Below are 25,575 nucleotides of genomic sequence, written 5' to 3' on the forward strand. Positions count from 1 at the left end.
TGGAAAGCCGTCCTTCACAACCGGAGGCATCACCAGAGGCCTTCGCTGTGCTCTCCTCCTCCCCAGCACTGGGCTCCTACCCTCGTTAGGGCAACGTCTAGTGTGATTCGGCTGCTCTCCCCCACACTTGCCCCAGGCTGGGCACCCATGAGGGCAGAGCTAGGACGAGCTCATCCCAGGTGCCCAGCACAGCACAGATACTGAGGGGAATTCGCTGGACAGGAAAGGCTGGGGCAGGCAACAGACTTGCAAACAGTTCTTGAACTGAATGCCACAGTGGAGGAGGCTGGGGGAGATGGCAGTCTTCTGGTGGGGTTTTGAGGGTCCCAGTCACTCTTGTGTGTATGTTTTAAATCAGCAGATTACATGTGGAACAGACAGCCTCCACCCTCCTTAGCTCCAGCCACTGGGGTGAGGGGTGAGGAATCTACCCTATGCCACTTGGTGGTCTTTCTAGGTTGGAAGTTTTCTTTCTTTTTGACCAGGTCAAACAAAGACCCCTCACCCACAGCTGGAGGGGTTCAGGCAAGAGCTAAGGAAGGGCAGGAGTGGAGCCCATGTTTGAGGAAGAGTAGTTGGGTCCTAGAAGGGAAGACGCTTATAGAGAGTCAGACCTCAATTCCACAATTTTGTCCCCACTGTGGATTGAAACCATCATCCATGTATCACAGGAGGGTGACCTGGGAGCTTTGGGATAGACGTTGAGATGTCCCAAGTCTGGACGGTAGCCCCAGAGAGCAAGATGAGCCCCCACCCCTTCCTCTCTAAAGATGGCATCCCTCCCCCAGCATTCCACATCTCACCTCCGGGACCCCTTCCTCCTGCCGCCTGAGGTGGGGTCTCCTGGGGGTGCTGGGGCACAGGGTGCCACGGGGGAGGGATATGAGGGCCAGGGCTGAGCTGGCCGCTGGTGGGGAGGAGAGCACATCACGTACCGTGCTGGGTGCCCAGCAGGCGGTTGAAGACCTCCTTCACCACTATGGGGTTGAGTTTGATGAGCTTTGGCAGGGCCTGGATCACTTCCTTCTACAAGGGCAAGGCAGGGGAGGCAGGTCAGATACACCCGCCCACCCCCTCCAAACAAGCCTCCCCACTGCTCACCCTGGAGAGGTGGGGGGCAAGCTCTGGCCTCACCAAGCCCCTTCAGTGCTTTCCTCCTCTCACCTCCTCTGGTCCCTTAAGGCTGAGCTTTCCCAACTCACTGGGCCCGACTCAGCCCCAGCCTCATCAACCCCCATCTGAGCCCCCTGGGCCAGCTCAGTGATTCCTCCTGCAAGTGGAGGAGATGGAGGCTCACCCAAGGTCCCACAGCCTGTTAGGAACAAGACTGAGCATGGGCAGGGGATGCACATCCTCAAGGGCAGGTGCTTCCTATGCTAGGAAGAGTGCTGCTTCTGTGGCTACATTTAGGCCTCAGGACAATCTTGTGTATGGGGCGGGGGGCGAGGAGGGTGGGGAGGGTGGATCACTGTGACACTCACTTGACAGAGGAAGAAACTGAGGCTCAGAGAGGGGAGCGGCTTGCAAAGTTGAGATTGACCCAGACAAGCCCCAGAATGTGTTTACAAGCATGTGACATGGGCACCTGGGTGCCTACCTCCTCCCCGCCCCTGCCCTGCCATGTCCTCGTCAGTGGGGGCATCGAGGTATCCAGCTCCATACCTTTTCCAGCCCATTGAGCACAGGGATGAGGAAGCGGACGTCGGGCAGTCGCTTGTGGTAGAGATCCCGGACCCGCTTCACCAGCTCTGGGGAGGGTGGGACTGCAGGTAGAAGCAGCAGGAGGCACAGGTGTTGGGGGCGGTGGGGTGAAGGTGAGCTCCGAGGAGGAGGAGAAATGGTGGTGGGTGTGTGGGAGGGGCAGGGAGGGGCAACTCCATTTCAGAGCAGAGGTCCTTGGCCCCATGCTTCCTCAAGTGCATTTAGCAATACACTCTTCCACATGGAGAAACTGAGGCCCAAGGATGGGGAGACTCACAAGAGGGCCAAGCATCTGGGGACCCAGCAGCTCTGATCCCCAGGTCCGGGGAAGGGGAAGTGGGGAAGACCTGGGCAATGGGAGAAAAGGATGAAAGGTAGGGTCCCAGGGGGCACCTTTGTCCGTGAGGCTGTGCAGACAACGTGTGACCAGTGTCTCTGCCCCCTTGGGACAGTTTTCCACCAGCAGGAGCAGCTCAGGCGAGTTCATGCCCATTCCTCGGATCTAGATGTAGAGAGAGGGATGACAGGGAAGGCCCGGGGAAGGGGCTAGGCGATGTGAGGACGATGAGGGGCCCAGGGTGAGAGCTCGGGGAGGCCCAGGTGTCGGGGGCAGGGTGGAGGCTGGGACTCGGGAGTAAGACGTGGTGAGAGAGAGTATATCTTAAAAGTTCTCATTAGAAAAAAATCGTTAATTCTGTGAGGTGATGGATGTAAATCAAACTTATTGTAATAATCATTTCACCATATATACATATATCAAAATCACTGTTGTATACCTTAAACTAAGATGTTATATGTCAATTATATCTCAATAAAACGGGAAAAAAGTATTGGTGACAGAGTTCACAGAAGTGGGGGGAAGGGGGGGCAGGGCTGGGCAGAAGCATCTCCGTTTCTTCCACCCAATCTCGCACAGGCACAGGCTTCCTGCAGCTCCTGAGCCTTCACCCATGCTGCCCTTCTAGGCAGACTGTGCCTTCTCTCTGCCATCTCTGACTCAACCTGAGCTTTAGTGCCCAACCTGTCCTTCAATTCCTCGGTGAAGACTTCTCTGGCTTCTGTAGGCACCCCTGCCCACCCACCTCTGTGACTGCCAGGGCCCTGGCTTGGCTGCGTGCTCACATCAGGGCTCGACCTGCTGCTGCTTCTGCAGGCTTCCCCCAACCCACCACAAACGCCAAACACAGGGAGCGGAGGGCCAGGCTTCAAGGGTTCATGCCTTCCTTTGCCCCATAAATCTTTACAATCCCAAGTGGAACTGCCAGTCTTTGCCCTCGAAGAGCTCAGAGTCTGGTGGGCTCACATTGAGAATGGGGAGAAGAATCTGCTTCTTCCTCACACCGAGCCTATTACCCCATTACAGGTAAAGACACTGTTGAATCTGGGGGGTGGGTATGTGGGAATTAATGTACCACACTTTCTCATTTTGTTTATGTTGGAAATTCTCAGTAATAAAACGTCAGGGACAGAGATATGAAAAAGTAGTTTCAAACCCAGCTACAAATCGCAACGGTAGACATTCTGAATTTTAGGGGCCAGTCTGTAACTGAGATGCTTCTCTTGTGGGTGACCCTGGGGTTCCAGAGAGGAGCAGGAGGGACTTAGGCAGTGACAACTAAAGATTCCCATCAGCAAGGCAGGGGAAGGACAGCTCATAAATGATAACAGTGACACAGATGTTTACATGCATGAGGTCACGGAATCCCTCCAACAAGCTTCGGGGACTGAATTATCTTTCCCATTTTAACTGAAGGGTGCAAGTTTATGCAGTGAGAAAGTGAGAGGCGGAATGTGAGCCTAGGTCCATCCAACTCTAGGCTCTTAACTGCGGGGCTACCCTGCTGTCTTCTCAGGAGCAGATGGAAGTGTGGACCACCCGCAAGTGACACAGCTGCTCAGCCTGGGGTGACAACCCTTAGTGCTTAGCACACACAAGGAGAATATACCAGGGGAAGGGCTGGAGCTGGGGATTGAGCCCCACCCATGGGTGGGCAGAGCCTGGTGGGCTCAGGGGCCTCACCGGCTGTTCGATGACCCTCAGCACTGTCCTCTTGATGTCAGCGATGGCCTCAGTATACACGGCTGCCAGCTCGTGGATCAGCTTGTGGTTCTGAGGCAGGAGGGCCAGGTAGAGGTACAAACACTGCTTTACTGTCTCCTCAGTCCAGGGCGCTGCCACCTCTAATAGGGCAGGGGGTGAAGATCAGGGCGGCCCCACTCCCCTCCCACCCCCAGCATCTGGCTCTTCTTGGGGGACAGGCACATAAGGGAGCTGGGTCTGGGAAGCAAACTGTTTGGGCAGGAAGCCAATCATCTGGGAAATGGGGTGGAACCAGGACTGCTCCCCTTTCAGAAGTCTCTGCACTCAATTCACATCTGGCCTCCTCTGACCACCACTCCACAAGGCGGTGAGAGAGATCTTTCCAAGTTCTGACCCTGTCCCTCCCCTGCTCAGTGCTCCCACACTGTCCTATGCCCTCAGGATAAACCCCCAGCTCCTCACCTTGCTCTACCTGCCAGATCCTGTTCAGGGTGGCCTTGCCTCTGGGGTTGTGTGCTCTGGTTACACCCTACTTTTGACAGTCCCCCAGGGCCCCCACTGTGGAGCCTTTGCACGTGCTGCTCTGATGCCTAGAACACTGCTGGCCAACTCTTCTTTCTGTACCTCCTCCTCCGGGTCTCACATAGCCAGTACGTCTCCTGGGAAGCCTTCCTGGCACCCAGGCTGCACCAGGGCTCCTGTGCTCCTCGAAGGCCCTGTGCTTCCTGCCACAGCCTGAACCTTCCAATTTAATGGTCCCTTCCCCTGGGGCCCGGGTCTCCCTGTCTGCAATTCTGGAGGACCCAGAGCTTTGCTGAGGAAACTGGCCTGCGATGATCCTGCCTGGCCTTTCCTGGAGCCCCATCAGTGTCTAGCTCTCCCTGTCCTCGGCTTTCAGCCCACCTGTCTCCTCCTTCAGGATGCTTTCCCCGACCCCTCACGCTGGGTCAGGCGCTCCCTCTGGGCTTCCACAGACTCCTAGTTTCGCCACCTGAGGCCTGCTCGTTCTGGTTATTACTGTCTGGCTGTCCTCTCTAGCAGGCTGGGCAGGGCTCAGCTTAGATCCAGCTCTGTCCCCAAGACCCAGCCCAAAGCCCGAGACACAGCGGGTGCTCAATACACCCCTGAAGAGCCTGCACCAAACCTGTGTCCTTGTCGGCTCCAAAGAGCACAGATGGCGGGTTGGGGTGGACCAAGAGCTGTAGGTAGTTGAGGGCAAACTTCTCCACATACTCTCGTAGCTGTTCCTTCTCATACATGCGCTTGATGAATAGCAAGGCCTGGGAACGCACCTGAGGAGAGAGTGGGGGAAGATGGTGGAGGGGAAGACAGTTGTTCTGAGCTTGGCAGCACCAGTGTGAAAACAAGCCGAAGTCTGAGAGAGGCCCAGCTGGGCTGAGTTACCTGTGCCCAAGGCTCGTCACCGGCTTGGGAGAGAGGTTTCCTGGCCCACCTCAGGGCCCTGCACCACCTCACCATCTACCTGCCCAGCCCCATCTCTTATCGTTCTCGCCTTGCTTGCTATACTCCAACCAGAAGGAGTTTTCCTCAGTTCCTCAAAGTAACAGTGTTCTCCCTGGCTTTGAGACCTGGCACAAAAGGTTCCCACTGCCTGGCATGCCTGTCACTGGCTGTATCCTGTTTCACTCAGACACTCCCTGCTGGGAGACATGAGGACAGGGCCTGGTCTGGGGCAGTGATTTGTCCCCAAAAGCACCACAGCGCTGAGCCAGGGTGTGCAGTGAGGGTCTGCTGAATGAATGGACACAAGACATCAGAAAGGAGCTGGCAGGAGGCTGGAGCAGGGTGGACCGAGGGCCCTCTCAATCACACACATGCACACACGCTGTTCCCTCCGTCCAGGGCACACCCGTCTACTCATTTCAGGTCTTGGCTCACACGACCCCTCCTCCAGAAGCCTTCCTTAGACCACCTCCCTTCCTCAGCCTCCAGGGTTCCGCCACCACACACCTTACTCCACTCCTGGCACTGAACACACTGTGGGCTACAATGGCTCCCCCCCTGGTCAGCGCTCCCCCAGGTCCCAGCACACCACCAGGCCTTAAGAGGGGCGCACCAACACGGGTGGAATAAGAGCGAAAACGGGACTGCCTTTCCTGGGAGGTGGTGAGTGTGTATGTGTGTATGTTCTAAGCAGCCTCGTGCCATCGTAAATGGAAAAACCACCACCACCACAAAAAATTGTTGCAAGAAGGACATTAGGCCCAGAAACTTTCAGGGGAATGTGGAAAAGACTGGGCTGGTTACTTGGGACAGAGGAAGGACTGAGTGTAACCCAGCAAAGGGCAACGGGGGATCACCTTGTCCTTCTCATGGGAGCTGAGGTCTAGCAGAACATGCAGGTACTGGAACTGGCGGGACGGGCGCTTGAAGATCAGGTCTCGAAGAGTGGACATGCCCAGGTAGGTGCGACTCTGCAGCAGAAAGGAAGGGAACCAGAGCTGAAGGCACCCGCAGTGTGCCTTTGGGGTGTCTCCCTTGCTCCAGTCGGATCTGGTCCTAGACAAAAGCTACTGGTCCCTCACAGAACCCCCCGCCACAGGCTGCAACAAGCAGGGCTCCTGCCCGCACCACAGTGTTGGGGACGCAGGGAGATGTGCCACCCGTCCTCACCTCATCCTCACAGTACTTGCGAATCACCTCCAAGGCACTCTCAGTGATCAGCGGCGCCTCCAGTACAACCTTGGTGAAGATCCTTCCAGAGAGGGAGGGACAGTGAACGGCTGCAGAGAAGGGGCCCCCTGGTTTCCCCATCCTGCTGACCGCAGCTCATAGCTGGCAGGGCCCCCTCCTCACAGAGAGCTCGCTCAACCCCCTGGGTACAAGCTTTGGAGGCAACAGAGCAGGGTTCAAACGCTGCCAGGTGGGTGTCTTGGGCAGAGACTGCCTCTCTGAAACTCAGTTTCTCCCCTTTGTCAAATGGGGATTTCTAGCTTGTTTAATACAGCAATGGGACGGAATGATGGGGGCTGGGAAAGGGTATTGCTATTTTAGACGTGGTGACCACGAAAGGCTGCTTTGAGATGATACTTTAGTCAATGCTGGCAGATGAGAAAGAGCCAGCCATGCAAGGAGTAGGGGGACAGCATTCCAGGTAGAGAGAACAGTAAGTGCCAAGCCCTGAACTCATCATGTTTGAGGAACAGAAGACTGAAGGCCAGTGCGGTTAAAGTTTGGGGGCAGGGAAAAGCAGAGAGGTAAGAAAGGAGGCTAAAGAAGTTGGTAGGGATCGGATTACACAAGGTCTCATAAAACATAGTAAGAAAGTTGCATTTTATCTCGAGGACAACTGAAGGTTTTTAGTGGGGAATAACAAGACGGTTATTTACATTATAAAATGTCACCTGCGCAACTGAAGGTTTTTAGTGGGGAATAACAAGATGGTTATTTACATTATAAAATGTCACCTGCGCTGCTGTGTGGAGAATGGATAACCTGGAGGTCAAGGACAAGGAGGAAGCCACAGAACTGATTCAGGCAAGAGATGGGGATGGCGAGAAGTCAACCTCCAGAACAAGACTCTGAAGCAGGCACTGTTATTTATTCTATATTATATGAGAAAACGGAGGCCCAGAAGTGAGTGACACAGGTCAGAGAGCAAGCAGCAGAGCTGGGAAACAAGCCCAGGGCACGTGACCCAGAGCCTACAGTGAGGTGACATTGTCTGCGCGTGGGGAGAGTGGGAAGAGAAGGGGGACTTGGGATGGGCGCGTGGAGGACTGACTCGGGTGCCGATGAAGACAGAGGTGGTCAGAAACTAGAAAGAAAAGGCAGGACACAGGTGGGGGGACTCTTGGGGACAGGAAGGTGCAGGGCCATCCCCCTCACCCATCCTTCTGGTCTGGCTTCTCCTGAAGGCCGGAGAGCAGGCGGATGAGGCAGTCCTCGTACTTGTCCAGGGTGCCCGTGGCACCAGCTGCTAGGTAGGCGTTGTACTCCTGGTAGAGCCAGGCAAAGGCCAGGTCCAGGCGGGCCCGCACGTCTTCCAGGATGAAGGACAGGACCTCGGCCTTCAGGCCCGAGTCGAACTGAGTCACCAGGCTGGCCAGGATCTTTATGCGCACCTGACGCGAGCAAGGGTCTGTGTTGGCGCGGGGGTGGGCAATCCCAGGCACCCCACGATGGTGCCCTGCAACTACTCCCACCCAGCCTCAGGGACCCCCAGCGCAGACCCAGTGTTAAGTGAGGAAGGAAAGCTGAAGAACCTTATTCTCGGTAGGTCTCATTTGTATGGAAGAAAAAAAATGAAAAGGGAGAAAAAAATTAATCATCACGGAATAAAACTAGAAGTAATTGCTAAAATTTCTAGGAGTAATGTCTAAATTGTAAATATATGAAATTACAAATATCTAACGTATATCTAAATATGTAAAATGTATCTAAAATATAAATATCTAAATCTCTAGGAGTAATATCTACATACTTAGGTACACAGAAAAAGATCTTGAAGGACTCCCTTCATTTGTACATTGGTCGCCTCTGTGGAGGGGATGGCATGCAGTGCGGGTCAAAGGAGACTTACAGGCCCTCTGTGGCCTGGAAATATTTTTTTAACAGAGAGAATATGTTCATATACTATTTGGTTAATTAAAAATAAACGTCAAAAAAATAGGGAAAAAGTCACTTGACTGAGGTTACAATCCCAGGAAGTGGCAGAATCAGGATTTAAAGCAGGTGTGTAAGTGTTTCTGAAGCTAACGAACAAGAATACTGTCAACCACAAGGAAGAAAGAGCATCATGGCAGCCCGCACTCACAGGGCTCCTCCTTGCAGCCGCCCTGTGCTGAGTGAGAGTGCACGCGTGTCCACACATTTCTTCCTCCTTGTCACCTGTGTGGAGCTGCTAATCTCTTCGTTTTATGGGACAACAGAGTAAGGCTTGGAGAAGTGGCCAGTGAACGGCAGAGCTGGCATCTGGAGCCATGGAGGTTGACCCCAGGGCCTGTCTCTCTGCTGGGATGTGAGGTAGACTCCTGGCGAGAGGGACTGGAAGGATGGGCTGGGGGGTACAGAGGCACACCTGGGCTGCCCCGCTGCAGGCCACGGCCTTCTCAGCCCGCAGGATCCGCTTCACAGCGCCCAGCTTCATGGCCTCAACCTGGGCATCGGTCAGGGGCTTCAGCACATCACTCAGACGGAAGATTTTCTTGCGCCCGCCGGCGCCTGCCAGCCTACATGGGAGAGTAGGGACAGGGACATAGTGACTCGGAACATCCTTTCTGGAGCCCAGGCCCACCCCAGGCCATACACACAGAGACACCCCCCTCACTGTCTCTCCAACTCCCCTGTGACTCTGAGGCACGGCAGCGTGCAGGGTAATGGGAAGGAGAGGATGCTATTTTGGTTTTGTAAACAGCATCTCAGGGAAGGCCTCTATAAGGAGCAAGCAACCTGTGATTGGAGATCTGAATGAAACGAGGGAATAAGATCCACAAATATGTGGAGGATGAGCTTTCCAGGCAGAGGGAACAGGAGGTGCAAAGGCCTTCAAGTGGGAACGTGCTTGGCTGTTCAAGAAATACCAAGAGGCTGGTGTGACTGGAGGAGGGAGGAAGGGGAATGGAGAGCTTGGAGGGGCAGCAGATCAGGCAGGGCCTTGTTAGCAAGCCTCGGTTGGGGACAGGGCAGGGACTGGCTGGATTCTGTGGTCTTTAAGGTAGGTAATGATGAGGACGATGATGGCAACAACCAGTAGCACTTCCTACGTGCTAGGAATCATGCTAAGTGCTTTTTACATCATGATCACTGTCCACCCCAAGACTTATCTGATTTAATCATCCAACCATCATTGTGAACTCGTTTAATTCTCCCTCATCCTTAGAGAGAGATACTATCATCCCATCCCAATTTTAGATATAAGTAAGGGGTGTTTTTTCTAAAAGAAAACAACAGCTAAGCCTTAGTGGTTAGGGCATTGACTCTGGAATCAGACAGACCCTCATCCAGATCGATCTCTGTTTATCTGTCTTTGTCTGTCACACACACACCAAGAACCAGGCCTCTAGTCCTGCACCAGCACCTGCAAGGGGACTCACCGGGGTTGCGTGACGGGGATGATGGGCTCTGGCCTCCTCTTGGCCTGGGGCACTTCCTCCTCCAGGGTGGACATGGAGCTCAGGGAGCCCACTACCGAGATGGCCTGACCCTGAGCTGACAGGCGCCGCTTGATAAGGACACTCTCCGGCTTCGCCACCTTCTCCTCCTTGGGCTCCTCCTTGCACTGTTTGGTCTGCTCCACGCCTGAGGGGGAGGCAGCAAACGGGCTCTTGGCATGTCAGACCCACCCGCTCCCACCCAAGGACCTCCGGTGAGACAGGCTCTACTCTAAGCCTTGTACACACAAAACTCATTTAAATCTGCAAAATGCCTTTCTGGAGCAGGTAACTTTTTCATCCCCATTTTGCCATACAACAACGGAGACTCGAACTAGAAATGTCCACTCACTGCCGGTGGGAGTAGTAAATGGTATTGCCACTTTGGAAAGCTGATGAGCAGTTTCGAATAATACTGAACGTACCCAAACTCACGACTCAACAATTCCACTCCTTGGTATAAACTCAAGATAAATGCGGGCACACGCACATCAAAACACCTGTACACAAATGTTCGCAGCAGCTTTATTCACAGTGGCCAAAAACTATAAACGATCCACAGGTCCATCAACAGAGGAGTGTGGATAAACAAACGGTGGCCTATTCACATAATGAAGACTACTGAGCAATAAAAAATAAACTCTTGGTTCACACAGCAACATGGATGAACCTCAAAAACTTATGCTGATGGGACTTCCCTGGTGGCGCAGTGGTTAAGAATCCGCCTGACAATGCAGGGGACACGGGTTCGATCCCTCATCCGGGAAGATCCTACATGCCGCGGAGCAACTAAGTCCGTGCACTACAACTATTGAGCCTGCGCTCTAGAGTCCACAAGCCACAACTACTGAAGCCTGCATGCCACAACTACTGAAGCCCGTGCGCCTAGAGCCCGTGCTCTGTAACAAAGAGAAGCCACCGCACAGCAACAAAGACCCAACACAGCCATAAATAAATAAATAAATTTATAAACAAAACAACACCTTATGCTGAGCAAAATAAGCCAGACTCTATGATTCCATTTATAAGAAGTTCAAAACTAGAAAAAACTAATCTGTGGAGACAGAAGTCAGAACAGTGGTTGCCTCTGGACAGGGGATGCTTTGAGTGTTGACTGGAAAGGAGCAAGAAAGAATTTTCCCGAGTGCTGGTAACAGTCCTTCTCCATCTGGGTGGTGGCTACACTGGTGTGTTCACTTTGTGAAAATTCACTAAAGTGTATACTTAAGAGCTGTGTGTTTCACTGTACATAATTTATACCTCAATAGTACTGTTAGAATGGGAAACCACCTGGGGCTCAGAGAGGTTAAGTAACTTGACCAAAGACACACAGCTATTAAGTGGCTGAGGTAGTCTAGTTCAACTCAGACCTGAAACCCAGGTCTGCTGGATTTCAAAGCCCAGGGCCTAAAACTATTGAGTGGTCACTGTATCTATGGGACCTGTAACTATTTACACCTAAGATCGCATGATTTTCCATTTGCAGCACTACAAAGAGGTGCTCTTCCACTTAGGAGAACCCAGTGGCCACAGTGCCAACTCCTGGCCCTAGTCAGCTCCATATGACACTCACCTGGCCCCAGTCCTGCGGCCGTCATCTGTGTGGCCATGAGCCGAGCCAGGTGCTTGATCTGGGCTTCAGTACCTGCTGACTCCACTGGGGTGTAGATGGCTTGGAAGGAGGCGGGCATGGCCTCGGGCAGGTACACCATGCTGATGAGGACCTGCGAGATGCCCAGGAAAAGGAACCTTCCCTTACTTATTGACTCAACAAACATTCGTTCCACACCCAGGCCAATGCTGGCGAAATGGCAGTGACTAGGACAGACCTGGGCCTGCTCTCATGGAGCGCAGATTCTTGTACAAGTCAGAGAGAAAACGAGTACTGGTGCAGTGTGGTGCAAGAGAAAAGTAGTAAAGGGTGCCACGGGACACAGTAAAGGGTGCCAGGGATGGCTTTGGCTCCCCGGGGCGGTGGCACATAGGCTGAGAACTGAGAGAAGGGCCAGAATCAGACTGACACAGAGTGAAGTCTTGCAAGCGAGGGGTTGTGGGGTAATATATTCCAAGTATAGGAAGGCTAAGAGGCAGCAGAGCTGGTACCCTGCCCAGTGAGTGGAAGGAGGTTCAGTGACACAGTATAATATGAACCAGAAATTGACTTAAAAAAAAAAAATCAGTATCCTACTAGAGCACATCCATGTCTGTCAGGAATTGGTAACAAAAGATAATCTCAAACTCCCTACAGGCTTGGAAGTTTAAATGCATGCTCTTAAATAATAAAAGAACAGAAAGATAATGAAATAACTACACATCAAAATGTGTAAGATGCAGCTACAATGGTACTTAGATGGAAAATCAGATCCTTAAATGCTTACACTGGAAAAGAAAACTGAAAATTAATAAGCCAAGCATTTAACCTTGGGGAAGAACATTCACAGAAAGTAACATGAAAGAAATAAAGACAGCAGAAATAAAACAGAAAAGGTTACAAAAGATTATCAACAAAACTTAACAGCCAGTCCTTTGAAATGACTGAAACCAACCAAATCTACAGCAAGAATAAACAAAAAAAGAGGAAGGACACAGTATTAGGGACAAAAAGGTGACACATTACTACAGAGACAGCAGGTATTATAAAAATAAAAGAATCTTATGAACTTCATGCTGATAATTTGAAAAAGACAATTTCCCGGAGTGTGACAGGGATAGATAAGGTACAACAAGTTAATGGAAGCCAAATCAGACAGGGTCTAAGGCAAGTGGAATTTAAGTTTTATCTGGAAGGAAACAAAGAGCCCTGGCAGGGATCTGAGCAGGGGAGCATCATGACTTGTACTTTACAAAGATGCCTCTGCCTGCCACAGGGAGAGTGGAAGGCAGAGCCAGGGAACAAGCAGGTAGTTCTCTGTGTGAAAAGGGCAGGGCCTGGACAGGGCATGGGCCATGGGGAATGGAGAAGAGGGGAAAGACTCGGGCTGAGGGGGAGGCAAAGAGTTTAACTCCCAAGTTTCTGGCGTGGGGACGAGAGGCATGTGTGCCAAGAACACAGGAGGGGCCACGGGCCTGTAGAAGAGTCGGGAGAAATTTCACAAGTTTAGTTTTGAAATGTTAAGTCTGAGGTGCCTGGGAAACACCCAAGGAGAGAAAGATGCAGGAGGTGGCCGCATATCCAGGCCCGGAGCTCACCAAAGAGATCTGAGCTGGAAAGAAAACTTCTCGCCACCCCAATCACCCAACAACTAAGCCGCTTGGAGGCTCTAGGCAGAGAGAAGGGAAAGCTGATGGTGACTGCTGTTGAGCATGGGAAGAGGTATTTATTCTCCATGAGCACCCAACAGAAAGGTCTCGGTGCTGCTACAGCCGGAGGACTGATGTGAGACACCCCACCACTCCAGCTCCCCTCATCAACTCAAACCACTGGTTCTTTCACTGTGGAGCAGGTCATCTTTGAAAATCCAAAGAAAACACTGGTCATCCCACCTCACCGATGCCAATCCTACACCACTTAGCAAACAAGTCATGGGGTTCACTCTCCAGTTAACAGACCCTCCCTGCAAAGGAGAGGAGAGAGAGTGCGAGTACGTGGGTCTAGATGGAGACTCAGAAAACCCAAAGGGGGATGGGGGGGCAGTGACAAGTAACCTCCTGAAGGAGTAAAGATCATGCAAGAAGAGGTCCATCCAAAGTGAGGAAGGCCCACTGGACCGCACCCTCCCAATACTGAAAACAGAAAAGTGTTTCAGGTCTGATGTCATCTGGAAAAGGAGGGCAGTGTGGAGCGGAGGGGCAGAGAAAAGACTAGACACCCTTCCTCCCTGCCTGGTGGGAAATGGCCCCCACCCATCCTCACCAGATTGGCCACATTGTCAGGTGTCAGCAGAGGCTGTAGGAACTCGGCTGTGATATCTGTGTCTGACTGGCCTGAGATCTGGGCTGAGGCCTTCGAGGTCGCTGAGGGGCCTGGCTCCAAGTCCTTGTCCTCGTCGTCTTCCCCCAGGTTGGGCTCTGGGATAGAGAAGGAGACAAGATGATGGCTCTAGAGAGGGCAGCAGCCCTCCCCTCCTCCCAGGCACCCCCAGTGGTCCCTGCCCCCAGGCAGCCTCAGCAAATAGGAACAGTGCAGCAGATGAAGACCTTTGTGCCATATGACCCTGGGGAACTACCTGCCTCTCCCTAGGCCTCAGTTCTCTTCATCTGAGAAATGGGAATAAGCCATACCAGCCTGGCTGATCACAGTAAGCTCCAAAAGACAAAAAGGTTAAGTAATAAGTTCACAGAGCTTTACTGTTTAAAAACACCTACGTTTGAAACAGTGCTCAACCTCACCAGGAATCAGAAAAATGTAAAAACATCCTAATAAGACAGCGAATTTGCCTATATGATTGACAAAAAACAAAAAGGGTTAGTAGTGACAGTTGTTAATAGGGGTGTGAACTGTGGAAATGTAAACTGGTATCGCCTTTTGGAAGGGCAGTTTGATAGTAGGTCAATATTTTAAATGTGCACACCTCTTCAACACAGCAATTCCACTTTTAAATATCTACCCTAAAAACTTACAGATATAGATAAGGTAAGATGTACAGAGAATTCACTGCAACACTGACTGTACAGAGATGGCACACAACTTCTATCAATAACAGGCTGGGTGACTACAAGCACAGTGGTTCTAGCTCAAGGGAAAAAACTAACATGAACCTTAGAGAAAAGAAGGCTTTGTGTGCAAACACGTGCCTTGAAGCTGTATTTATAAGAGTGGAAAAGCTGGAATGTTCAATAGAGTAATGATTTAAGTAGATTAAGGCAAAATATGATGAAATGTTATGCAGTCTCTTCAAGTTTGTAACTCATGTAACAAAGAGTTGATACCCTGCATTAACCAAGGGCACATACAATTCAGTTAAAAAAGGCTGACCAACACAATAGAACAGGCACTTCACAGAAATCCAAGTAGCTAATAAATGTAAAACAACATGCAGCCTGACTCCAACACATGCAAAAAAGCAAGCTGAGACCTAGGATACCATTTATACCCAGAGAGTTAACAAATGTCCAGGGCTGGTAAGAATGGGGTAACTGGCACTCGCACACTGCTGGGGTTGTATACGCTGGTGTGATTTTTTTGAAAACTGCTATCAAGAATTTAGGGACTTCCCTGGCAGGCCAGTGGTTAGGAATCTGAGCTTCCACTGCAGGGGACATGGGTTCGATCCCTGGTCGGGCAACTGGGATCCCGCATGCCTCACAGTACGGCCAAAAAAAAAAAGAATTTAAATGCACCCAGCAGTAATGGACACATCCATGGCTCAGATCTTGGTTTCTGAAACTATTCCCTACTCAAAAGAAATCAGAAAAAGTGGTTTCTGAAACTATTCCCTACTTAAAAGAAATCAGAAAAAAAAAAAAAAAAAAGAAAGAAAGAAAAGGAAAGAAACCAGGGCTCCTTAGAGAAATGGCTGATTGAAGGCTGGGGTAAGGAAAGTACACGATGAGTCTAGAACACCTTGTTATGCCAGAAAATAAGAAATGCTCAAAAAAACTTACAGGACACATTAAAGGGACATAGGAGCCAGCTCAAAGGCTCCTGCTACTAAATATAAGGCAATTTGAGTAACAAAATGAATAACAACAATAATGGATTATAACCCAGAGAATAAATAAGAATCCAGAAGTCCACACTAATAATAAAGTAGGGAGAAGAAAAGAAAGCTCTTCCTTACAGCAAAATGCCAAGTAATAAATGTAGAAAGAAACCTTTTTATAACCATTACAGTAATAATAGATGCAGGCAACAATCATTAATGGATGCCAAAACCACACAAAGTTTGAAGCAGAACTAGTATTTTACATAGTTTTAAGTATCTCTTCTCAGCTTATTATTTACAAAGGGAAAAAGGGTACTTTACACTAGAGAAACCCGGCAGTCATCACTTTGACCAAGAGAACAAATTCCCATCACCAACGATGAGACAAACTGACATCATGTGCCTCCTCACAACACACAGAGGAGGTCGGGGCATCACTTCTGCAGTGTTCTTGCCAAAAGTGCAGAACCTGAATCCTATCAGGAGGCAAGAGCAGACAAACCCAAGAGGAGGGACATTCTACCAAACAGCTGCCCTGGACTCTTCACAAGGTCAAGGTCATGAAACAGAAGAAGGCTGAGGAAATGATTTGAGAGACTCAAGGGATGTGACAACTAAATGGAATGTGTGATCCCCATCTTGTGAAGGGTACACAGGAGTGTTTGGTATTATTCCTGTAACTTATCTGCAAGTTCGAAATTATTTAAAAATGAAAAGTTTAAAGTAACAGAAAAATAAAATTGGTTGGCCAAAAATAAATGTATAAGCTCTCTGCCCCATCAATCCCACTACTGGGAACTTGTCTCATGACTTGACACGCATGCAAGACTGTGCACTACAGCCATCTTCATACTTTATAAAAATAGACACAAATGAAATGTCCACCAACAGGAGGACTGGTTAAAGTGGTCCATGTACCCTATAGACTATTATGCCACCATTACAAGGATGCAGCAAATCTCCATGTGCACATATAGAAAAAACTCCAAGATAATTCCTAAACAAGTAAGGTACAGAACGCTCTGCTTTGTGTGCTTAATTAGGGGGAGAAAAATAGATCCTTACCTCACTCCTTATATCAAAATAAGTTATTTTTCAAAGTGAAAAAAAAAAAAACGAAAACAAAACTTGATTCTTTTGTTTTTTGGCTGCGCCATGGGATCCCAATTCCCTGACCAGGGATCACACCTACACCCCCTGCAGTGGAAGCGCGGAGTCTCAACCACTGGACTGCCAGGGAAATCCAAAACTCGATTCTTTCATAAATGTTCTAGAAACAAACGAGCACTTAAAAAAAAATTTTTTTTTTACAGTAAGGAAGGTTGCCATGGTCAACACTATTGATAAATAATACAACCATTAAAAAATTACTTCAGGGACTTCCCTGGTGGTCCAGTGGTTAAGACTCCACAATTCCACTGCAGGGCGTGTGGGTTCGATCCCTGGTTTCGGAACGAAGATCCTACATGCCCTGTGGCACAGCCAAAAAAAAAAAAAAAAAAAAAAAAAATTACTTCCAAAAGAGACTCGATTTATAAATGAAACACAGGAAAGGAGAACTCTACACATACAAGGCATTTCTGAAAGAAAATCTGAGTGTTAATACTTGTGGAGTGGTTACTTTTGGGGTGAGGGATGAAAGAGAGACTACTTTCATTTTATTCCTTCTTGTATAACTTAAGTAACTCATAATTACTTGTAAGTGTATTATATTCTTCAGTAATTTTACTTTGATATCACTTATTATATGTCACCATATTCATACAACATAATTTATAATGTAAATTTAGCTTACAGTTTCCTGTAAATAATTAGACATTTCAAACGTGGTCAGTCCCTGCCAACACCTCCTGCCAGGCCTGACTCAGCTCCTCAGCTCACCAAGCTTCATCTTCTTGAGCGTGGAATCTGAGTCGTCTCGGGGCCGCTTGCGGGCATCCTTGCTGCTGGGCATGTTGCGGGCGATCTCAGCCTGAGGTGTGCCCAGGTCTACCAGCAGGGTGGTGATCTGAGCCTGGAACTCCAAGGAGGCTGGGTGCTTCAGCACACTCAACAGGTGCAACTTGAGGTTCTTACGCACGCTGCTCACCTGAGATTTGGCCAGCGTTGGGGGCAGGTTGGCTGTGAGGAAAGTAGCAAGAACTTCGTGCTGTGGACAGAGCTCATGGGGCCCTGCCACCCTCACTTCCCAAGCCCCAGCTTGGGCAGTGGTGGCAGACATCTCCTAGAAAAGTTCCTTCGCTCTCAGATCTAATGTATGGCTTTCCCCCTGTACAAGCTGATACTCAAAACCCTTGAGAGGTCTCCTTCAGTATTAGTCAACCTTAAAACAATGAGAAAACTCACCCTCCCTTTCATTAAACATAGTCTCATCTCCCTCCATCTCTGGTCTGGAAATTCCAACATGCTTGCTCTGGGGAAGGCTATAATCACCTCCAGAATGTCCCAACCGAACTGCCACAACAGTTCATCGTTGGTCCCTGACACCAGAATGACTTTCTAATGCCTAACAATCACCTTGACAAGTAAGCCTCCCCTGTTCCAGAGAGAAAGAGCATGCCTGCAATCTTTCCTGCCCAGCATCCCTTCCCACTTCCTCAGCCAACAACACTCCCATTTTCCTTTGAGGGAAACACCTGGGCTCCATTCTCAGTCCAAGTGGGCAAGATACTCAGGGCCAGTAAGAACACTGCAATCTCTTGGCCATTGTGACTGGTTCAGAGATAGGCTCACAATATCTTCTTGGCCAATCAGAAACAACGAGCCCTTGGACCTTTGCTGGAATGATTGGGAAGAGACAGTCTCTCTCCCATGGGGTTGCCAAGAAGATGGAATGAAAGCCTGTAACAACTGGGGGCCATCTTTGCTACCCCAAGGAAAGAGACACACAAGAGCCAGGAGACGGAGAGGGATTCATGATCTGCACACACTCATGCCTCAACCCCAGACTTTTCAGTTTTCACACATGCACAAAAGTAGAGAAAACAGTATAATGAATCACCATGTACCCATCAATATTTTGCCGATCTTGGCACATCGATCCTCCCTGCTTTTTGGGGGAGAGAAGGGAAGAGCTGGAGTATTTTAAAGTACTTCACAGACACCAACCAGGTCATTTCACCCACACATACCTCAATATGAAAATCAGCTTTGAACCAAGTTTCTGTCACATACAACCACCAAAATATACATGTCTAACCTAGAGAATCCTTCCCTGTGTCCACAACCTACTAGACTGATGATGAATCCCTTATGGGCCCACTACCTAGCTCACATTTCCTCAGAAAAGAGGAGACTGGTCTGTGGACAGGGGAAGGGGAGAAGGAGGGGACCAACTTACCATGCAGGGTTTCATAGGCCTGAATCACCTCAGACATGAACATGGGCCTCTGGCGGGCAATATTGGCGAGGGAGCCCAGGGCTGTGGTCAGGTTGATGGAGGAGATAGCGGGGTGCACCATGAACTTGAGCAACTGCTCTAAGGCTGCCTTGCCTTCTTCCCACAGCACATCTAATGAGGGAGAGAAGAGAACCAGTTAGTAGGGCCCTTTCTCCCTGGCCTCCAAAGAGAGCAGCCTTTGAGACCAAAAGGAGAAAGATCCTCATACATGGATGGCTGTGAATGGCTGAAAAAACACAGAAAATTTAGTGGCTGATGAGTCTGACTATAAGACTATTAATGAGTATAAGAATTTAGAGCTGATGCTCAAAGCATGCGCTTGCAACAGTGAAAAAGTAGAAATAATTTAAAATATCCAACTATAAGGAAACTGACTGAACTACATTGATGTAAAACTTTGAATATGTATATGTCTATACACACACAGACAAAGAACTCAAAGTTCTTTTTATCACCACGCTCCTTGATCCAGTCACCAAAAGTTAACTCTTAACAACTGTGAAAGATATCTTGACATTTCTTACACAAACATACTGGATGCCACATTATCTGAAATAGTGAATAAAAAATAGAATGTGATGTAACCATACTGTGGAATATTTTGTAGCATCTGAACATAATATTGTTAGGAAAAGATGTAACAAGATAATTTTGTTGAGTTCAAAAGGTTGTCAAGGGACTTCCCTGGTGGCACAGTGGTTAAGAATCCGCCTGCCAATGCAGGGGACACGGGTTCGAGCCCTGGTCTGGGAAGACCCCACATGTCGCGGAGCAAGTAAGCCCGTGCACCACAACTACTGAGCCTGTGCTCTACAGTCCGCGAGCCACAACTACTGAGCCCGCGTGCCACAACTACTGAAGCCTGTGCACCTAGAGCCCGTGCTCTGCAACAAGGGAAGCTGCCACAATGAGAAGCCCGCACACCGCAACGAAGAGTAGCCCCAACTCGACGCAACTAGAGAAAGCCCGCATGCAGCAATGAAGACCCAATGCAGCCAAAAATAACAAATTAATTAATTTTAAAAAAAAAGGTTGTCAAACAACATATAAGAAGAGCTAATATTTGTGGAATGCTTACTACGCCAGCCATGTTAACTCACCAAATGCTCATACCTACATCCTAAAGTAGATGCCATAATAATGACCCCCAATTTACCAATGAAGAAACAGGATCAGAGAGAATAGGTCAGTTGCTCAATGGTAGAGCAGAGATTCAAACACAAGCCACTACTCAAATGCCTCTCAGTTGAAAGTATAAAGCATGGCCCTATTTCCTGTAAAAACAGGGCCAACAGACACAGAAACTATGAATATATACATATAAATATCTTTGCATAGAAAAGGTCTGAAAGAAAACAATACTCTTAGCAGTATTCATCTCTGGTAAGCAGGACTGGGGGAGGGGGTATTTTCCCTTTATACCCCTCTATATTTATTGCTTGACATTTCAGTAATGTGCATCTACTACTTCTATAATTTGCAATTAGAAAAACTGTAAAACTAGCTAGTATTTACTACTAAGTGCTCACGTCGTCACGGAACCTCCCAACAAACCTGTGAAAGGGGTACTACTACCACCTCCATTTTACAAAAAGAAGATAAAGTTCAGAGAGGAGTAACTTGCCCAAGCTCACATGAGTAAGTGGTAACACGGAGATTTGAACCTAGCATCAGGGCTCTTAAGCACTGTTTTAAACTGACTCCAGAAATGAAAAACCAAGAAAAAAGGGGGGGGAGGGGGAGGGGGAGGAGGAAGGGAGACAGTGCAGTGACTGACAAATGGCACCAGCTGATAGGTGGCACTCACTGTATTGGATATAGGGATGGTCACGAGGGATGCGGTCCAGGCTGATGTCGTGCTCCTGGCGTCGGGGCACCTCCGAGTCAGCCATGCGGGGCGACAGGGTGACAATGAGGCCCTCCACAAACTTGATGGCGTGGGTACGGATGCCGTCATTGTCAGAGTCCAACAGCAGGATGATGTCCCCAGCCATGGCAGACACCATATCCCAGCAGGCTTCCTGGAGCTCGCTGATCACCCGTGTCTTCACCATCCACTGCGAGTGGGCCAGGGAGGGATGGACGGACAGACAGATGGGGAAAAAGACATCAATCACCAACTCCACCAACTCCCAGAGATCCATAAATGATGATGAATACATTCATTGGGGAAATGTTCACTGAGTTACAACTCTGTCTCTGGCCCCATGCTAGGTGATGCTGGGGACAGGACCCAGTGGTGACCAAGCCAGGTCTGGTCCTGCCCTCACGAGGTTCACAGATAGTGACAACCCAGAGTGATGAAGACTCAGATCTTAAGGAAGCCAGAGGAACAACAGTGCCAACCTCACAAGGTGATGGCAGAGATTAAATGGATTCATTCCTTTCATTAATGTTAATGTACATCACACCACAGTGTGGACCTGGCTGGCCCATCCTGGTCACAAAGGAGGTACTCAGGGAATGTTTGTTGAATGCACAAATGAATGGACAGATGGATGGAAGGATGGGTTAATGGCAACTCCCTGACCATTAGACATTAGAACCCCTTTGTTGTCTTTTCCTAAAGATCAACAGCATGTCTTGCTCATAACGAATCTGATCTGATGCTGGTTTTGAACTCTAACAGATGAGTCTGTAAATGAGACCTGTCAGGCTGGGACAGCCCCAGGTGGGGAGGGAGCTCTTACCTGCAGGGCCACCTTGTAGAGCTGGGTCATGGTGAGGATGGCCTTCTTCACCACATTCACATTCTCATCTCTCAAGAGCATGTTGAGATTCGCGATCAGTTTCAGCAGTAACTCAATGTCTCGCTTGCTAGGGGATGGAGGAAAAAGGGCAAGGTCAAGGTGGTCTTTGGGCAGGTGATGGGAGCCTGGGGTCCACAAGGAAAGGGAAATCAGGGTCAGTGTGTCAGGAGATTGGAATGGAGGTGGGCACCTGTCTTGTTTGCCAGCACAGCTGGAAGCTGAGAACAATGCCTGGCACCCTCAGACACAGCTGACCCCAAACGCTATCTAGGTTGGTCCTGTAACCCCCACTGTTCTGTATTATTAGGGCCCTGCTGTTCACATAAGGGGCAGCAGAGCCAGACAACTGTAAATCTGGATAAGTAACTGTGTCTTTTAGAACAGTTCCTACCTCAAGGCTTGCTGTGAAAACTGCAACAACACATGTAAAGTTCTTAGAAAAGCACAGAAAGCATTCAATAGATATCAGTCATTATTACTTTAAAGCACTCTGCTTTATGTAATCACTGGTTTTGTTTACTAATTTGTTTACCTAAGTCTGAGGGCTCTGAAAGTGGGGGACCCTTTCTAGTCTGAGTACTAGCAGAGTCTCATTTTTTGTTGAAGGAAAAAATGAAAGGCCTTCAATAAATATTTATTCAGTGAATGAATAAATTCAAGGCTACACCTAGAGCTCAGAATGTGTATTTTCATAACACGTTACAATCTGAATTTAATTATTAAGCTAATCAGTCAAAAATATGAAACTCAGCTGTCAGCTACATGACATGCAGGAACAATACCTGTTTTTATTCACTGTTATAGCTACAGTCTGACACAAATGCCTGGCACATAGCAGTTATGTGATACATATCTGTCGAACAAAAAGTTTTTTGGCAAAATCAGAAAACTTACCACAAATTGTCCCAGTAATAATCTATAAAAATTTTGAATCACTATGTTGTATACCTGAAGTCAATATAATATTGTAAATCAACTATATCTTAAAAAAAAAAAAAAAGACAAAACTAGTGGTTACCAATGGGGAGAGGGAAGGGAGGAGGGGCACGATAGGGGTAGGGGGATTAAGAGGTACAAACTACTATGCATAAAATAAATAAACTACAAGGATATATTGTACACCACAGCGAATATAGCCAATATTTTAAAATAACTTTAAGTAGAATATAATATATAAAAAATTTGAATCACTATGTTGTATACCTGAAACTAATATTATAAATCAACTATACCTCAACTGAAAAAAAAAATTCTCCCAGTAAAAGGTGGAGACTGAGAATTTGGGCAGTGGTGTTATGGACACGGGTTAAAATCCCAGCATGGCCACATACTGGCTGTGTGACCTTAGGAAACGCACTTCACCTCTCTGAGTCACAGTTCTGTCTTCAGTTAAATGTGCCAAACAAATAATCCAGTGTTATTTTAAGGATCGAATAACAAAGTAGATGAAGTATTTAGTACACCAAGGGAAGTAGCTGAAAATCTGTCAGATGCTGTTTACAATTTGAAGGTAGAGCTGGTAGTCCTTACTGATGATGCAGATGTGAAGTGTGGGAGAAGTAGAGGAATTGTGGATGAGTCCAAGATTTCGACCTTATTAAATATTTGCTGGGGAATCACTGTGCATGGGAGGGAGAATGGGTCTGAGAAGCAGAGGGCAAGACTCTCAGGGCAGGGCCAGGCACCAAAGAGGCTGGCTCCAGCAGGGGTGCTCCCAGGGCTCCCTGCACCGCCCCATACCATGCCTCCTCGATGAAGCCGATGACAAACTTGCGCACTTCAATGGACTTGTCTGCTTGGAAAGCGATGATCTCCTGCCAAAGTCAGGAAGAAGGTAGGTCAGAGTTGCACCAGGATCCACTCCCTTATCCCTACACCCACACCCTTTCTCTCCTGTCGGTCACTCACATCCAGGAAGTTGTCCAGTAGTGTGGGATCTTTGTTGATGATCAGTTCCTGGACCTGGAAGGAGATTGGGGATGGGAAGGAGAAACACACATAAACCAGGGTCCAATCAGTGCAGATAGGAACATGTAGGAGAAAACAGCATGGGGGTAGGCAGCAGATAAGCTCAGTTCAGATCCTGGCTCTGCCACTCCTACCATAGCCTGGGCAAGTGGCTTCCCCTGAGTCTCAGTTTGCTCTTCTGTAAAATGGGAATCGTAAACAACAACTTATAGGGCTGTTGTGAGGCTTCAATAAGAAGATACTACAGGGCGCAGGTCCTGGTGGATAGTGAGTACGTGTTACAGATGGAGGCTAAAGAAAAGAGGGAAGTGCTGCAGGACTCCTACCTTCCTGAGGCTCACCCAGCAATTCTCTCCACTCTCCTTCTGTTTCTACTCCCCACTCAACTGTCACAATTCATCAGGCATTTTATGACAATGAGAACACATTTTCTGAGGCCCTTGTACCTGCCAGGCTCTTTGGAATAAGCCCTTCCCAAAAACATTCTCACAGAAGCTCACTGCCTATGACCCAAGGCACTGTTGAACAGCCCTGCCAACCACTCCACGAGGGAGGCCCCGTCAGGACCCCACTCTACTGCTGAGGTGGAATCGACTACCCAAGGCCACATGCCGAACAAGTAGAACTGGGGTCCTCACCCAGGCAACCTGACCTCCCAACCTCTGAACTCCACCTGCCTCCCCAATTCCCCATGCCCTCTTTTGCTTCTGTACAAGCTATTATGCCCTCTGGTCAAGACGCTCTCCCTCTCTCACTTGGCCTGGTTCTCTCCTTATCATCCAGGTCTCAGCCCAGACATCCCTCTTCTAAAAAGCTCTCCCTGACTCCCCACCACTAGGCTGGGTCAGAAGCTCCCTCTGGGTTCCACACCCCTCTGGGTTCCTCCATCCCATCCCGGCTCACTCTGGGTCCTCACTGTCTGGTGACCTGCATGTCTTCCCCACTGGACATGACCCTGGCAGAGAGCAAATACGAGGATCAAGAGCATAGAATTTGGAGTCTGAATCCAGCATTCAAGTCCTAGTTCAGCCAGCTGCTAGCAGAGTGACCTTGGGCTAATTTAAGCTCTGAGACTCTGTTTCTTTCTCTATAAAACAGAGAAGAACCCTGCCTCATAGAGTTTTTGTGAGAATTAAATGACAGCGTGGCCGAATAGCACTGAGCACCATGGCAGGCATATCCCAAGTGCTTAACTGTGGACACTGGTGTTATTACCAGTGTCTTCTTTTCCAGGGGTTCCCATCCTGGCTCCCCTCGTCCTGCTTAGCCCAGCATCACCCACTTCCCCTCACCTGTTTGAGCACTGTGATCTTTGAATCATTGGTGATCAGTGCTGCCTGGTTGAGGAGATCCACCACCTGGAAGGAAGGTGAAAGGCATGTGACAGTACTCACCTTGCCAGCCCAGCCCTGACGGCGCTCCCTGGGTTCTGCCACCTAGAGGTGGATGGCCCAAAGACAGGGCCTGTGCCTTCCCACTCCAAACCCCTCTCTCCATACTCACTCTCTCTGATGTGGTCATGCCATCAATGCCTGGCCCCTCCTCTTGTGTGAAAAACTGCGATGCCACGCTCCGGCGAGTGACGCTGTCCCCACTGCTGCCTGCCATGGCTGCTGCCTGGTACTCCCTGGAGAAGAGAGATCAAGCTCTGCACCTTACCTCACTAGCTGCAAAGGGTTCAACCCTCCTTTCTAGCCTGTTGGGTCTTTGTTGGGTCTTTTGAAGCCCCTCCCCCTTCCAGAGTCTGGATCAGACTGTACGTGTCCATGAGGCTGCAACCTGGGGGAGACCGATGTCTCCCAGCTCAGAGGCAGTACCTCATGGAGTACCGAGCCTCACCTTCAGTACTTTACACATGACAGGCTGACCACAAACACCTGCTGAATGACTGAACAAATGAACACAGAGCAGCCACGCACTGGTCTCAGTGCCTCCTGTCTCTCCATCAGGGCTGTACTCTGGACTGGACACCAGAGCAAGCTTTCTAAAACATAGCTCTGAGGAGCGCCAGTCAGAG

General features: G+C 49.2%; 1 protein-coding gene across 3 annotated transcripts in view; it reads right to left on the reverse strand.

The window, feature by feature from the left end:
* The window catches only part of SYMPK (symplekin scaffold protein), a 35,588-nt gene that overhangs the window by 6,021 nt on the left and 3,992 nt on the right, over nucleotides 1-25,575 (reverse strand). For 2 of the 3 annotated variants that reach the window (XM_082607793.1, XM_082607795.1), the window contains exons 2-21: nucleotides 25,062-25,185; nucleotides 24,851-24,916; nucleotides 23,499-23,552; nucleotides 23,331-23,404; nucleotides 21,531-21,657; nucleotides 20,648-20,897; nucleotides 18,781-18,951; nucleotides 17,322-17,561; nucleotides 13,709-13,863; nucleotides 11,429-11,579; nucleotides 9,799-10,003; nucleotides 8,784-8,934; nucleotides 7,592-7,827; nucleotides 6,377-6,458; nucleotides 6,064-6,177; nucleotides 4,887-5,034; nucleotides 3,722-3,882; nucleotides 2,095-2,203; nucleotides 1,663-1,763; nucleotides 936-1,026 (exon numbers count right to left, since the gene is read on the reverse strand). In XM_082607793.1, the coding sequence (XP_082463919.1) occupies nucleotides 936-1,026; nucleotides 1,663-1,763; nucleotides 2,095-2,203; nucleotides 3,722-3,882; nucleotides 4,887-5,034; nucleotides 6,064-6,177; nucleotides 6,377-6,458; nucleotides 7,592-7,827; nucleotides 8,784-8,934; nucleotides 9,799-10,003; nucleotides 11,429-11,579; nucleotides 13,709-13,863; nucleotides 17,322-17,561; nucleotides 18,781-18,951; nucleotides 20,648-20,897; nucleotides 21,531-21,657; nucleotides 23,331-23,404; nucleotides 23,499-23,552; nucleotides 24,851-24,916; nucleotides 25,062-25,166 (2,791 nt within the window). In that variant the 5' untranslated portion in view covers nucleotides 25,167-25,185. The remainder of the gene's footprint in view (nucleotides 1-935; nucleotides 1,027-1,662; nucleotides 1,764-2,094; nucleotides 2,204-3,721; nucleotides 3,883-4,886; nucleotides 5,035-6,063; nucleotides 6,178-6,376; nucleotides 6,459-7,591; nucleotides 7,828-8,783; nucleotides 8,935-9,798; nucleotides 10,004-11,428; nucleotides 11,580-13,708; nucleotides 13,864-17,321; nucleotides 17,562-18,780; nucleotides 18,952-20,647; nucleotides 20,898-21,530; nucleotides 21,658-23,330; nucleotides 23,405-23,498; nucleotides 23,553-24,850; nucleotides 24,917-25,061; nucleotides 25,186-25,575) is intronic. The other variant, XM_082607794.1, reaches the window with a different exon arrangement.

This window comes from Mesoplodon mirus (genome assembly GCF_964341445.2).
Source record: "Mesoplodon mirus genome assembly, chromosome: 19".
Lineage (NCBI taxonomy): Eukaryota > Metazoa > Chordata > Mammalia > Artiodactyla > Ziphiidae > Mesoplodon > Mesoplodon mirus.